The sequence below is a fragment of the Betta splendens genome, chromosome 12, assembly GCF_900634795.4.
Source record: "Betta splendens chromosome 12, fBetSpl5.4, whole genome shotgun sequence".
Classification (NCBI taxonomy): domain Eukaryota; kingdom Metazoa; phylum Chordata; class Actinopteri; order Anabantiformes; family Osphronemidae; genus Betta; species Betta splendens.
In genome coordinates, this window is record NC_040892.2 from 3,644,969 (window position 1) to 3,661,389 (window position 16,421).

The following is a 16,421-nucleotide window of genomic DNA, read 5'->3' on the forward strand; positions in this document are numbered from 1 at the left end:
TCCACTCCATCATGTTCACTGGTTTCTCCTTTAGACCATTAAGCCATTAAAGAATACATTCTACCAAATATTTCTTATATGAGCTGAGAAGAGGAACAACTGCAACTTATGTTGATCAAAAATAAATATTCACCAGTCTTATGCATGTTTACTGTCCGTTTAGCAGTTTAAGATAATCCTGGATGATGCACCACGGTTTAGCTTCAATCTAATGTGAAACATTTGGCAGCCAGCAGTAATATGGCCCACTCAAATCCTGCCCAAAGATAAGGATGACAGTATATATGTATATATATATAGACATAGAAGGATTTTCACACAATTTTATTAGCAACAATGTGTCTGTTATACATTAGAAACACGGAAATAAACATTTTTTGCTGTACTGTACTGAGTCTGAAAAAAAAAACAGCGGGATCATAAAATGAAGCAAGTAATTCAAATACTTTAAGGTAAAAGCAACACTGCATTTGAATATACACCTGCAATAATAATAATAATAATAATAATAATAATAATAATAATAATAATAATAATAATAATAATAATAACTTCTTTCTCATATAATTATTTATGGCACTAAATTCCTGTGCAACTGTCACATAGTTTCAGTTTCAAAAACAAGGAAAGCATAGCACTGAGAACCTGTGTTTGTTGTGTGTGATCTGTCTGCGCGTATGTATCGTGTAGTGGCGTATTTGCAGGAAAGCACATGTCACAAGAGATAAAACTTCACTCACTGTTTCACCCTTCGGGAAAATCAAGAGCATGGTGTCTGATAAAATCAACAGGTAGACAGGAAGAGAGAGCGAGAGAGCGAGAACGGGGGCACGACAGCGTTTACCATACACGGTGACAGGAGGGGTGGTGTCCATGGAGGGCAATCCAATCAGCTTCAAGCCCTCGCGCACCTCCTAGTAAATGATTTCATTCATTAAATCTGCGTGTCTGGCGCCGCTCCTCCTTCCACACATATCGGCCCTCCAGCCAGGCCAGTGAGCCAAGTACGGAAAAGAACAACAGTTCCAAGATGGAGCTCTCTGATTGCATCAGAGTACATCAGCGCGAGAGCAAGTATTCCTCAGTCCGGCGAGTCGAGAGCAGAACAAGTGCAGTAGATCAGTATATGGCCTGTCAACTATTTATAGATGTGCCTTTAAAGGTGAAATAATCTTCAGCCCATGGATCCACACATTAACAAGGAATAACACAAGGAATGCAGTGAGGAGTCCATGAACCGGAACCACACTGAAGATCAGCCCATGTTCAAGCACCACCTGCATTGCGTCTTAATCCTTAATCATTCAAATAAATCAATATTCCTGTTTGGGTCATTCATTGCATTAACAACCTAAAGTGGTGCCTAGAAACTTATATACAGTTCCTTCGCCCTTTACAATAAATGTTTAAAATATTATTGCAACCCACCACTGGGTTCAAAACACACTGGGACCACAAATTAGGTGTAATTGAATGGAATCAGAATTCCAGTGTAACAATCCACACACACACACACACACACACACACACACACACACACACACACACACACACACACACACACACATGCACACGAGTATTAGAACCCAGTCCCCCTTTGGCACATAATTCACCCTGCCTGCGAGAACACAGAGGTCTCTCTATGGGCAGGTGTAGAATACTGGACACTTAGTGATGTCAGTGGATGCGCAGAGAAAGCAGCCTCCCATCAACCTCTATAACAGGATGTGGAAACGAGCAGGGGTTTACGTCTTCTGTGAGCCCTTGATATAAATAGTATGGCCTAAGTTACATCTATCTTAAATGCCTGTGGGTGGCAGCGGGAACGTGACATCATCTATCCTCCTCAAGTCTCCTGTGGTGGCTGATAATATCCTAACGTCTTTGTAATGTGGGTGGAGGTGTGAGGAGATCACCTCATCTTAGGGAAGGTAAACACTGGCCTTTATAGCAGCAGCATCGCCGATCATGTTGACATGGTGGGACTCTGTCCGCCCTTCAGTCTGTGATCAGATGAGTTCAGAGGAAGCAGGGCTACACATGTGTACGTCACATTGTATGAATTCTATTGTCATTGATAAAAAAATGTCAACAAAGCAAACAAAAAAATGTAAATTTACTTTATATTGGCCCAAGTGTCAGGTCCTGGACCTGAGCATAGAACCTGTCCTGAGAGCTGTCTGAGTCCCGCATTCTACAAGAGGTGCCCATGAGACTATATGAGACTAGACTAAACGAAAAGACAAAGTTTGAATGGAGGCCAGTCCAGCCTACTTCATTTCCAGTGTTCCGGCGTCCCACAGCTAAACATCAGTGCTGATGCTGCAGCTGCGTGTGAACATGTCCCTCATGGTGACCGAGCGGGCGAGGTTCGGTTTGCGGTAGTTTGAAATGTTCACCGGCACCGGCAGCTCCAGGTCCTGCTGCTGGATGCTGCGGTAGCTGATCCGGTCCCCTCCATTCCTCAGCCCATCCGGCTGGTGGTGGATCTGCGGCTGAGGGGGCTGGAGGTAGAAAGGCAGCTCATAGTGCGTGCAGGACGGACAGAAGGTCTGCGAGCGGGTCAGTTTCCTGGCCAGCGGAGGGGTGGAGAACAGGGCGGGGCCATTGGGGATGGAGGAGGCGGCGGCTGTTGCCGCCACAATGTTGTGGTTGGAGTGGACCGGCGGGAGGCGGGAGGTGACGGCAAAGTCTGGCTCCTCCTCCTCCGACTCCGACTCTTCCTTCTTACAGCAATAGTACTGACGGCGGGAGAGGAAGATGATGGGGAGGAAGAGGAAAGAGGAAGACATTAGGTGACAGGGTCACAAATTATCAAGGACAAAGCTGAAAATTTGAATCAACTGCAGGATTTGAAAGTGCAAGGACTTATTTTTATTTATGCACACAAATACGAGACAAATGCTTAATGTTTCCTGTGAGATAAGGTCGACAATCTGGAGCAAAGCTTTTGCAGCAGAGCTTGAATTTGGACGTCCTTGATGAAAATATTAAATATATGTTCTTACAAAGATTAAAACTGTTCCTGTTCCAAATGCAACTTAAACTGACAAAGAGCTATGGAAACTAATTATGTGCATTTAAAGTGAAGGGAATGGCAGGATTTCACTTATTTAAATGAGACATTACATGATAACAAGTTCAAGCTGCCTGAAACCAAAGACTTAATTACACCTACTGTAGAATTCACTAAAAGCACCTGCTGAATGTGAATAAATGCAGACGAGGGCTCACCTGCAGCCTACAGTAGCACAGTACTGCAATAATAAGGAGTAATATAACAGTAGCTAGAATTCCACCAGTGATGACCACTGTCCCGGCTGTCATTCGAATGGCTCTCCATCAACACCCTGCAACAGGCAAGAGGAGGAAAGGATGCAGGAGAAGGAAACAGGAAGAGAGAGAAGAGCCAGAGGAAATAATGAAGCAGGAGAAAGAACAGAATTCATCAGTACAGTGGCTTCATTAAGTAGATTTTAACTGTGTGTGTCATCACGCTGCTGCTTATTGAATTATCTAGCAGTTAGGAGACATGTAATACAATTATGCTACAAGTGCTGCTCCTAATATAGACAGGATCTCACTGTGGAACACACGGGGAAATAAATGTGCGCAAGAGATGAAAATCAGCGCTCGCCAGCGCAGGAGCAATCCAGATGAGATGGAGAAATGACAGGAGGTAAGAGGGAAATGGATGGTGGGCGTGAGGAGAGCAGCGTGAACTAAGATGGAGCGATCGCCGAATTGGCAGGTAGCGAGGCAGAGAAAGGAGGTCAAGATGAACAGGCTCATGCAAATAGCAGGGGATCTGAGGAATAGATAAGAGCTGGAGAGACAGTGACTGAGGACTGAGGGGGATAGTGTGAGCGCAACATGAACGGGAAGCATGGAAACTGATGATGATGTGGCGAAACAGCGATTAAAAGGTTATCAGACGAATCAAATTTCCTGAGAAACACGGGATTGAATGAAAGTCAAAATTGATATTTCCTATGCACGCTCCCGGAACTCAGGAAATTGCATATTTGATGCCTTTGTCTGTGATGTGTTCTGTTCAGAATCTCCAGCTCCACCAGCTTGGTGTCAGAGCTGAGGCTGTGTTTTATAATTCACTGCTGTATTCATACAGTATGCCAGCAATGCAAAGATATCAAGGTTTTATGGCGCAGTTGCGTAACTGGAGAGAAGCCCTTGGACAGTGGCGATGCATTCATCCCTGATGCATGAATTGTCAGGAACGCAGCCAATATGTGCATTGATGTATCGAGTGAGTGAACGTTTGAGGACGCTCCTGAAAGCGTTTTCAAAGTCACCATTCTGAGAACATGACATCTTCAATCAGCTTAATTTCCCTTTGATGCAAGTCTGGACCGAGGGGGTATCAGACAAAGGACAGAATAACTATTTTACATGACGCATGGCATGGAATTATAATATTTCAAAGTGACAGGATATTGTTCACTTGTCTGAAGAAGGGACAGCAGACACTAATGTTGAGCACAAGAGGGCGTAGAGCAGGATCATGACCTATACAGCATCAGTTAAATAGAAACATCCAAGCAGGCAGCTCTGAGCCAGTGAACTCTGACCTCTGACCCTAAATCACAGGTCAGGTCAAAGTGGCGGCCCTGACATTTCATCAGCGCGGATCCACATTTATTGCACCAGCAGAACGTATGCATCTTGTTTCACATTATTCTTTATGCGAACTGAGCCACGCTGGGGTTTGTCTCATATCAATAAAAGACTGGCGAAGCAGTGTGTTTGACTGGAGACAGACCTGACCTCATTCTCGCTGCATCAGCTCAGTGCTCCCCTTTAATTGCCGCCCTTCTGTCTCTTCAGCAGCTGGCGCCCTGGAAGAGCCTAGAGGCTTTTGACATTTACTTCACTGCATGCAAGCAATGCACATTGTTTACATTGAAAAGTCAGTCACACTGTCAAAAGTCAATTTTTTTTATTTCATACGATTTGAAAACCTCTTTCCCGCTCACTACTGCACATTGCAGTAGGCGCCACACACGATCAATACAAATCAGACATCAAAACAGTTTTCTATCAGTTTCCCAAGTTGAGCATCACTTACCTATTTTAGGAAGAACCTCTTAACGGATGTTGCAGCAGATCGTGTTCCTTTCATTACATCCACAACCTGAATGTCTCATAAGACCATATCATCAAACCACATTGTGGATAATTGCCTGAAACCAAAAATAGGCCGGCAGGCTTGTTGCTAAGCTATGACTCAATGGTGAAAGCCATTACTAGCAGCAAACACACAGCACTATGAGCCTATGTTGTCAAGGTCTAACAAAACTATGACATGGACACTCCCTGAAATAGAAATAGTGAAAAGAGGAAGCAGGCAGCAGTCACAACCCAAAATATGGAGCTATCTGGGCTGGATATAAGATAACCATCATATTTTTCTTTTCTTGCTTATTCAGCAGGCAGCCTGCATTGACTTGTGAGTTACTGCTATAGACGAGGCCTTTTAGCGCCGCGCACCAGCCTACACTCATGCACTTTACTATAGGACATCACTACTCACCAAATGACTGACAGCTCTGACCTTTTAACCCCGAAAACCTCTAAAATATGTTGAATCCCTTTGCGGGTAACTTGTCTAAACCGTATTATCTCCAGAGAACATCTACAGTTGGAATAAATCAAACTGTCTCTGCAGTGATCAGCCCTGTCTCCAAACACAGGGAAGCTTCTTTTCCCCAGAGCTGCAATACAGTGAGACTCTAATCCAATCTACAGGGCACACAGTCCAGTGGCCGAATCAATACATGAGCAACGAGGACGGAGCGTTTTGTCCTTAAAGGTCCTGAGTTAAACTAAAGAGGGAAATACAGTGACTTTGTGATCTTTGTTGTCAAGGACACTGAAGCAGATAAGAAGGAGGAGAATTTGAATTCTGAAATGCGTAGCTGAGTCAGTGACGTAACACACTGCAGGCATCTAATCCGGCCTGCTCTCATGTTTAAGTTTAAATATTATTAATCCGCTGGGTGTCAATAATGAGCTTAAAGCTGCTTAACGTGAGTCAACGCTTTTGAATTGACAACAGACGGAAGTGTGTTGCAAAAAAGCACGGTGCATTTAAAAAGGTGACTGTGTTGAGCATTAGTCTGCTAAGGACAGAGTACCTTCACAACACACAATACCAGAGCACTGGTATTGTGTGTTGTGTTTTACTTAAAACACAGGATTACAGCACATTTGCCCCTTGTGGCTCACACATATAGCTACAACTATCATACGCTGCATTATGTATAAATCTGTCCGTGGTATGAGCAGTATTTCCTCTGGTGGTATTGAGCTGTTTTCTGTGGAAAATTGGTTTTAGTCCTTGACCTTTGACCTTCATTTGATTAGATGGACACATATAGTTACAGCACACAGGGAGTACACACAAAAAACTGTTCAGTAAAATGTGCTTCTTTAATAAATGTCTGTAATATTTACACTGTAGCAGGGATCTAATCTAATATAATCTAAATAGCTCTCTCTATAGCTCCATATCACATCAATAGGTAACATGCACACACACACACACACACACACGCACGCACGCACGCACGCACGCACGCACGCACGCACGCACACGCACACACACACACACACACACACACACACACACACACACACACACACACACACACACACACACACACACACACACACTAACGTTAGTACTAGCTAACGCGCCCAGACAGTGCGCTTTGGAGGATGCAGCCGCGCTGGGATGAAACATGGCAGGGACCGCGGAGGTCGTGCTGGGAATAATGGCTGCTGACAGGCCTCAGTGGGGACGTATGCAGTAGGTGGCGGTTTGGAGAGAGAACAATTGGATGAGCTCTGTCGCGACCGTGGCTGTCGAAGACCTAAATGAACTTCTCTGCTTTAATGTGCTCAAGTTTTCTGTTCACAATCAGCCGGTGGTGAAGGTTCAAATGTGCTCGATTGCAGCCCTTTTGTCCCTGATTAGCCTTTGTCTGCTCCTTAATGAACTGTGCAGCCGGAGAGTGTTTAAAGTCCAACAACAATGTGCATCTTCGCATCAGAGGACGTTTCCATCAAATCAGATCTCCATTATCTAACATGGCACACATCATTAGGAGGAGGGTGAAGTGCTCTACTCTTACACTCCATTACTGTGTGTGAAGCCCAGCTCGTGCATTTTACACTTGTGCAGCTTTAAAGAATATTTAAACATTCTGGGACTCTCTGCTTTTCTGCTGAGCTGAGATGATCGATGCCACTCAATGCATTATGTATGGAAGCAGTTTGCTATACGTCCTTCCCACCATCACTATCCGTTTCTGGGGGTTTGAACGTCTCTCTCTACTGTAGCTGTATTTTTAGCTTTAACACACACATTTTGCCACTAATACAGTCCCAGTCTAAACCTATGCTATAACCCTGATTCCCCCCTTCGCTCTCTATGTTTCTGTATACAGCTGTTTTGCCGGTGTTGTTCTTGCTTTGTTACTCTCACAGTTGCAGCTCTTCGGTCTCTGTAGCTCGTGCCCAGCTATGACCCTGAGGCAGGTAATCTAAGGACATCCAGAAGGTCTCCGGAAGAAGGAGAGAGGAGTCTGGAGTTGTGGCTGAACAAATGATCGAACCAGCAGCCATGAATCGAGGGATCATTTCTGTTCTTGGCATAGACTGGGAAGTGTTTCTAAAATTAGTGCCCCATCTGTTATTGATATATCATAGAAATGGCTCTCAGCTCACATCCATAGCACCCTGAGGAAATAAAAAAAGAATGACGTGGTCTCTTTATTTAAGGGTCTGACTCACTAAATGTTTCCCATCCATCTGATTGTCCTTGATTTGTTGGGGCTCAAGTTCCAACTGTACAGTGACGTAAGAAGGACCAATGTACTTTTTAACGTGTACTGGAAGTATTTCATTACTCCACTGTATTTTAACAAGCTTTGGGGTTTTGTCTCTGTCTCTTTATATTCATATGATGTACTGTATTATAAATTATAGAAAATATTTGGGATGAACAGGGAAATGAGTGGAGCCTCTTTTTGAGATTTTGTCATTTCTTGCAGTGTCATATGTTATAATACTTTGGATAATCGGTCTTTAAACTTTTAAACATGCAGCCTGTGTGTGTGTGTGTGTGTGTGTGTGTGTGTGTGTGTGTGTGTGTGTGTGTGTGTGTGTGTGTGTGTGTGTGTGTGTGTATGGTTTTGTGTTGTAGGGTGCCGTTTTCGTTTCCTGCCCAATTTTGATCTGTAGACAAAAATCAAGTCATTTAGTGGTTTATGAGGACGTCAATTGTCTGACACTGTTTTTGCTCTCAAATCAACTTTCGATAATTGCATGTAATCACATTTTGTCAACGTGCCACAGCACTTCCTGCTCCTCCTCCCTCCGCCACGCCGTTCTCTACCCTCTGCTGTGCAAATAATACCGCTAGCCTGTGCGACAGCCTATAATCTTGGCAGTAGCAGGAGCCAAATCTGGCTCAGAGATCTTACAGTTCTTTGAACTTCCCCGTTGATGGATTGAGGAGCAGCTTTTAGTCCCGAAGCCGACTGCTACCTTAAAAGGTGTCCTCGCTGCATTTCAGCTCTCCTCGAGGAAATACATAGCGTATGTGGACTGACAAGGCCGCTCCTGGCACAGTATGGGATCAATCTCCCCTTCAGTTTTTAAATCATAAAAATTGTTTAGCTCTTTAAGCAATAGTCATATTCTGAATAGTAATGAGAATAAATCCTCGCATTTAAAGGAGCAAAATAATTTCAAGGAGATCTGGGAAAAAAATAATCCTTGATTCTTAATTGGTAGAAGACATAACCCTCAGAATGTGTTAAAACAACACGTCGCTGACTGAACGAGGCTTCAGCAGGTGTTGGCCCTTTAAGGCCTTTTGCCACTTAGGTCTATGTAATGTACACAGTGCAGCTCACTGGCTGCCTCTGCCCCTGATTCACTATGAGCCATTACTAGTGGCAGCAGTTCTGGGCACAGTGCAAACGCTAAACGCAACAGTCAGCTGCAGATGCTCAGTGACAGCTCAGTGGCACAGACTAGATAAACGTCAGCTGGGTTCACTTCTCTCACTTGAGAATGTAAATAGAAGCTGAGGCAGTGTTTAATTTATAAGTCGCAGTGAAAGCAGATGCACACATTTGTTTTTCTGCATGTGCATAAATGCATAATTGACATTTATAGGTGAGAAGCGAGAGGAGGCAGCGTTTGCTGCTTAGCTCCTCTTTACACACACTTATTCGCACTCACACGCACCTCAAGCAATTTCGCTCTAATAACCGAAGCAATGGTTTCTGTTTGTGCTTGGTGCTGCAAAGCTACAGCAGACGGGAGCTGAGCTACAACTCGACGGTGTCTCCAGCCTCCGGGCCAAGCAGAAATAAACTGAGTGTCATTCTGCCATTGAGATGCTTTCGCAAACTCTCCGTGCGCTGTTTGTCTTTTCATAGTGGATAATAACAATGAAGCAACAAAGCAAACCAAACCGCAGCAGGTTTTTCCTCACCTTCAGCTGATTGTGTCTGTTCCGCCCCAAGCTGTGTATAATTTTTCAGTTCCATTTGATTCGCTTTCTAACTCCGAGCGCGATGAAACTGTCCAAAGACACCGAGCGCTGCCTGCCGCCGGCTTAGAAGTTCAGCGTCAGTCATATCGGCTTGTGAGAAATCACAGTGACAGAGGAGAAGGCTTGCTGTGACACCCGGAGCCTGTGGGCCCTGTGATGTGATGATGCAGTGCTGAACGTGCCCTGGTGCCAGGTGAACGCGTTAACACAACGTTACATGAGGGAACACACGACGTCCACACACACATCCTACCTCTGGCTACTCGCACTAATAAATTAAATTCCCTTTTTCCTCTCCCTGAATTAGATAAGACACCAATAAATTACATTTGCTCTCTGACACTCGGCGATGAGATTATTCCAATTTTAGACTTTTAAGAACAGCAAGGCGTCATTTGTGGACTCGGTTGCTAAGTGATTAGGTGGAAATGACGGTAAGTTACTGTAGGTGTGAGGTGCAGCACGCTATAAACCGAACCGTGCATGTGTGTGTTTGCAGAGGAGTCATGTGAACAGCACACAGGCGCGTTTGTGTGTCTTCTACACATGTACCGGGTCACGTTGGCCCCTGCGGCTGCCGTCTCTGCAGGAGGTCACTTCAAAGCTCGTACATGAATTTCGACTTGTTCGTTGGCGTGCGTGAAACCTCGCCTGTGCATGGTTTTCATGCGTGATCACTGCTGGTGCACGAGTGGCTGGCGACTTGACGGAGTTAAAAAATAAATAAATACACCCACATTCAGTCACATCTGTAGATGTGAAATCTGCATAAATCAGCAGTTTGTGTAATGGCAATTTCTTGTAGCCTGAACATGGATTTACAGGGAAGTAGGACTATTGGCTTGAAGGATAACGCAGCAATGCTGTTTTGTTTTGACTTTTTTCTAAATCAGATGAATGGCTCCTAAATTTGCGGCCTCTGTGAAAGAGAGAAGGTCAAAGTGGAGGCAGGGTGTTTTTGCAGAGTGTGTGAACGCAGAGGACTGAGCTCCCGTCGAGTCAAGGACATGTAACGTGATCAGTGCTAATGTCCTTATCTGGGATAATGGATATTTTATCTGACAGTTAATCTAAATGTATGCATTAAACCTGAGTGGACTGAAACAAGAGGTGGCTGAGTAAAGGTCAAGTCATATCATAACAGCGTAACCTGGTAATCACAGTTCTAACCTCTGCCTCAGCCCAGATGTTGCTGCTCACACACAACTAGAGGAGTCGCATTTGATGAATATGTTCGTATTTGCAGTATGTCGCTGTCTGTCAGTCATGCTGCTAATCTTCCCCTTGCTCTTCTTCGTCTCTCTGTCCCCTCGTCACCGTTTCCCTCTCTCCTCTCCCCATCTCTCCCTGTCTGTTCCACGACTGTACTGTACATCGCCTCGGGGAGCGTGGGCCTCTGTTTTAACAGCAGAGCCGGTGCCTCTGACATGGAGATGGGGCTCCCGCTGTGCTAGACTTCGCTTTTTGCAAAGCCTTTCATAGCAGGTCTGTCGAGCAAAGCGATCTTTACAATGAGTTACTCCAGAGACCGTCAGAAGATTTGGGAGTTGATAAGCGTCAGAGGCCTCTGGTTCTGTGGCATGTGACAAAAACGCTGTTTTGGGAAAATGACACCCGCTGATACGCTGAACACGCATGCACATGCAAAAAAGTCAGCTGAATGATTTACATCTCAAAGTTTCCTTCAACAACATGAACAGAAGCACGTTCATGAGAACTGATTCCAAAGCTGAAATGTGGCACAGATCAACTCACAAAAATACAACAGCCACAGAGCAGAGAAACGTTCCCCAGGATACAACTGCAATCATTTAGGTATATTTTTAACATGACATCATTATGTTAATAAAAAATTAAAGCCATTTTTCTGTTACATTCCCTTGAAAAGATTTAACAGTGTCTGCAGTTCATTAACATCCCCCACAAACCAACATAAGGCTCCAAAGTTGTATAACTACAGTGACTGTGCTAAATTTGGATGTTGTCTAAGCATCATTACACAGACTTCAACAACCACACACGCACACGCACACGCACGCACACACACACACACACACACACACACACACACACACACACACACACACACACACACACACACACACACCATTCAGAAATGGTTTGAGGCATCTGGCAATTTTTGTAGAAACAGAAATAAATCTGACATTCAAGCCAACATTAGAAGCCACCTGGCAAAGTTTGAACCTCACTTAATCTCTCAATGAGATGTTGATACACCAAAAATAATTCATCCTATGTAGAAATGCAGAAACTTAATTTCAGTAATGCCCTTGGTAATAATCCTTGAAGAGCAAATGAAATGAGTCGTAGATGCTTCGAGACAACTGTGGCTGCAGCAGAATTTCTTAAGGTTCAATACATTAGCAACAGACTGCATGTGTGGAACAAACGACAGTAGAACAGGTGAAGGAAGATGGCACAAAGGAGAGATTAGCAGAGAGGATGCAGGAGAGAACAGGAGGAGATGATGCAGGATCAGAGGACCCGTCTGAGAGAACGTACAGCAGGGGGACACATGCAGTCTCTCACATTAAAGGTATAGTTGGTTGGACGATGTGAAATTCTCAAGTCCAGCGACTCCTTGATGGTTGGTGCTCAAGAGGCAGCGTGTGTATGTGGAAGTACAAACGGGTCTTCAGTTACTATGGCGACAGCGCTATTACAGACCGTCAATTTTACCATCGCGTTCCTGCTTTTATTTCGTGAGTGGGCGGTTTACGTTGAGAAATTTGAGCCAGATTCCACTCGAAGCAACTTCTCCAGGGCTCATTCAGCTCATGAGGCGCCGACAGGAGCTCGCGACAGCCGCTCTGACCTCGCCGCACCCGGCGGCTCCGTTTGACGTGCGACATCTGCAACTTTTAATCGGACGTTGTTCGAGCCCTGTGGCTGGACCGTGACGTTTATAATGAGAAAGCCCATAAGCATCTGGGGAAGTGGTTTCTCGTACGGGTGTAATGCAAATGTTAAACGTCTAAGTCGTGAGCGCTTTGGTATTGAGCCAGTAATAAATGCAGCGTGCTTCAGGCCTTTTACAAAGACCAGTCCCATTACAGGCGTAGTAGAAATGCATTTATGCAACGTATGTCCTTGTTGTAGCCTTAGTCATCACATTTGTTAAGTGATACAGAATCTTAATGCATGTCTCAATAAATCCAGTGTTCTGATCTGCTGCTGTGTTTATATATTCACAGCGATTTGTCATACTATTAGTTTATCATTAGTAACTGTATTTATTATCTGGGGGGAAACAAAAGTAAAATGAGTTACATTTAATTAAAAGCCTCATGCATGAAAATGTAAAGATGATGAAGATGCTTTCATGGGTGAATCACAGGAGAGGAATGACACATGGCCTTGGCCCTGTTCTCCTCATCCACCTCCCTTCCACCCTTTGGAAGGAGAGTCAGCGGGATGAGGGCAGCTGACCAACAGCTTGAGCACACATGCTGGCCCCTGGACGCATGTGCTGGTCATACTGGTGTCCACGTGGAAGCGCATCTGCGCGTGAGCACGGGTGTGGATGCGAGGGGAGAGGAGAGCGCGATGCCAAGGGGAAGGGGAGGGGAGATGGGTGGAGGAAGGGAGGGACGGGTGGTGACTGCTTGACATGATCACTGAGCAGCCATATTCCCCTCCCCCAACCCCAACCCCAACCCCAATCCATCCACTCCATTCTCCTCTCCCCTTTATTTTGACCACAGTGGATCCACCATGACTCCCCCCAGCAGCGCATTCTTAAGGTAATTAACCTGAAATGTGAAGTAGAAGGTAGAAGAGGACGCGTCGCCTCAGTGGATTATTGTGCCACCATTTAACTCCTCTCTCCTCCTCCACTCCGCCGCCCCTCTCCGTTCCTCCATCCTACTCATCTGCTTGTCCTTCAACTCTCTTTCTCTCCTCTTCTTCTGGCTCCTGCAGCAATCGCCTGACTGGGCTACGCAGACAGAGCACCAAGCAGACTCAGAAGCACGCCGACGCTGCTGCTCCCAGGGGGGCTGGAGGGCCGTGACGGATCTTCCAGGGGGCTAAGGGTGTTCAGAGGGTCACCGAGGAAGTCACCATGGGAACGGAAGCCCCTCCTTTTATTGTTATAGAGCCTCGACGGGCATGTTTGTATGTGCGTGTGCTCATATAAAGCATTATGTAGGTCATATTGTCTTAGAATGTGCAATATAATCGAATATGATGACGCCATAATTCAATTTCCTGTAGCTCAATGAGCAGTTAAGCCAGCAGAGTGTTACTCTACTGGAGGGAGGAATATGATTCTTGTGGAAAGATATTTTTCCAAACATGTGCAGATTCATTTCCAACAATCTGGTTCTTGGTTATCAGCTATTCAGATGATTATTAAGAAGGGATGACATTACATGACTGTATGTGAGATGCTTAATTAAATAAACAAATAATTCTTACTGATCCTAAATTTAAAAAAAAGGTCTGAATTCAGGTTGAAATTGATCACAATGGATTGGAGTTCTGATGCTCCAACAGGTCCATTTTACTTTATACAGTATAAAGAGAAAGAGTGTGGGTGTGTACATTCACAGTCATTTTATAATTAGTGAACTATAGCAGTAACGTATGCAAAATATTTACCATTCTGGGCTCCCACCCTCATGCTCCCTCGTGCTGCTTCAATACACAGCAAACATTCTTTTTGCACAGCAAGCACAAGCATGTGTGGGTTTACACATTGCTGATTAGCTGCTGCTTCATCTGCCACAGTGAGTCCAGAGACGCCCAGGACCCTGTGGGACGCACTGGGCTCACTTGGCTAATTTTTTTTTTATAATTTTACCAGTGGCTTTAGTGCTACATGGTCTTAATGCTGCTTGAGATGCATTTCTACCCTGCCTAAAAATATCTGGAGCTAACTGTTTGAATGTGACCATGGCTAACAGTTGGTGACAGTGGCTATGGCTCACAAGCCATGCTGTTCTGTCAGCATGTGGCAAGCCGGCCAGCCAGCAGGTCTGTCATATAAAGCACTGAACCTCCTCATGGCTGATACTCCCTCCCATCTATCCTTCCTCATCCTTTGCATATCTGCACTGCACTCGTATCGTACGCGTTTAACTGAAAGTTCTCTAAAGACACTCAGCTCCATTTATACTGAGCTGAATATGTGGTCTATGATTAATTATACATGTTCTGGCTGAAATGGGGTGAAGAAATCCAGATTGCTCCCATCTTGTCGAGTGTGGCTCTGTCCATGGTGCTGAAATCAAATTTATCTATCTCGGAGGGTTAATCATCGTTCCTAAAACGCCGACTTCTCAGTTCTTGCTACTACGAGCAGATGCATCCGTTTAGATAAAACTAGAACCAATACGAAGACGAGCATAGCAACCTTTGCTTCACTAAAGGGCGAGGAACCTTACCTTCAGAGACAGGGGGATTCAGCGGGTCACATCTAGTGCAGTGGGTGCCCCTTGGAGCTTAGTTTCCGACCTCTGTTGGTTTGAGTCAGTAAATAGCAAAAAAATGTCCAACGAAAGGTTCCCAGTAAGCGATCAGCAGAACCTGCTGTGGAAGCGGAGAAGGCGCTCGACTTCAGTCAAAATGCCAGACGCGTTTCGTTTATTCATTAAAAACAGACATTCGCAGCCAATCTGACAAATGCCTACGTTATTATTCTGCTTCTAGTTTTCCGGACACATTCTTGTAAAATGCGTTCTATCCAGTTCCAGACCCATTCAAAAAAAAGAAACACCAACTGCAAAAACGCACGAAAAAAAATGAAAGCGATAGTTGTGGACTATTACCGAATGCGTTCAAATCAGGCAAAACACGGTCCCCTCCGCCGCTTGTCTGGAGTTGTTTGAACAGTACAGACAAGAGAGACCAGCAACGCTGTCCGCAAAATAAAACACTCCTACGCAACCGTCATCATCATCACCATGAGCCTCGGCAGCATGTGCGTTAGAAGAGGAGACGGCACGAGAGGAAATCGCGACATCTCCACGCCAACAACCAGCTTCCCACCGTCCGACGGGGTCGAGGTCAGATATTCGTTGCAGCGCCGCTCCAGCATCAGCGGTTTCCCTTTCTCCTCCTCACCAGTCTGCGCGCTCCCCGTCCTGCACGCTGCTCTCACTGCCGCCCATGGTGGGCGAGAGGCAGGCTGGCCGTTCGCCCGGGGGCTCCGAAGGGTCTGCAGCCCGTCGGTGCCCAGACAACGCACGCCGCCGATGCACGCTCGGATCTCCGTGTAATCGCCGATCCCCGCAGAGCGTCGTCCGGCGCCGTGCGCTTTAAATCCAGAGGTGGCTCGCAGTGAATAGACGCAGCCTGGAGCGAGCAGCCGGCGAGATGGCGCTTTAGTCACAGGCTCGGATCGCCAGTGGGCGCTGAATAGGAGAGATGAGCAGGAAAGGTTTGGAGAAAAAAAGCACGTTTGGTTCGACTTGTCTGAGGCTGAATGCCTTTGGACCGGGCTTCAAGACACGCACAGCTGCTGAGCTGCTAAGTTTGAGATGGTGCTGCAAAAATAAAAGCAAAGCAGACATGGAAAGAGCGGAGACAGATGTGTCCTGACTCCAGCTTCACACGTCCTCAAGGACACGTTCCACCAAGGCTTGATTCATATGCAACAGCTAACTCCATAATTTAATTAAAAACATATCTCTTCTCTGTCCAAGGTTCATTGAAAACAAAATGTCCCTGTGTCTGGAACAAAACGTTAATTAAATTCCCCTGGGACACAGGGACACAACTGTCCCTGGAAAAATCATTTCTCTCTTTATACCTCCCTCGCGTCCTTTCACAATCCTCCGCTGCTCTGTTGCCTCACTACAGGACACAC

The 16,421-nt window shown here is 45.4% G+C and overlaps 1 protein-coding gene across 1 annotated transcript; it reads right to left on the reverse strand.

Annotated features, from left to right (window-relative positions):
• Window positions 1–308: 308 nt before the first annotated feature.
• Window positions 309–16,195, reverse strand: fam163ba (family with sequence similarity 163 member B, genome duplicate a). The gene is made up of 3 exons (XM_029169066.3): window positions 14,998–16,195; window positions 3,235–3,350; window positions 309–2,741 (listed from the first exon to the last, which is right to left on the reverse strand). The coding sequence occupies exons 2-3, from the start codon at window positions 3,325–3,327 to the stop codon at window positions 2,304–2,306; spliced, it is 531 nt and encodes a 176-aa protein (XP_029024899.1). The 5' UTR covers window positions 3,328–3,350; window positions 14,998–16,195; the 3' UTR covers window positions 309–2,303.
• Window positions 16,196–16,421: the final 226 nt, after the last annotated feature.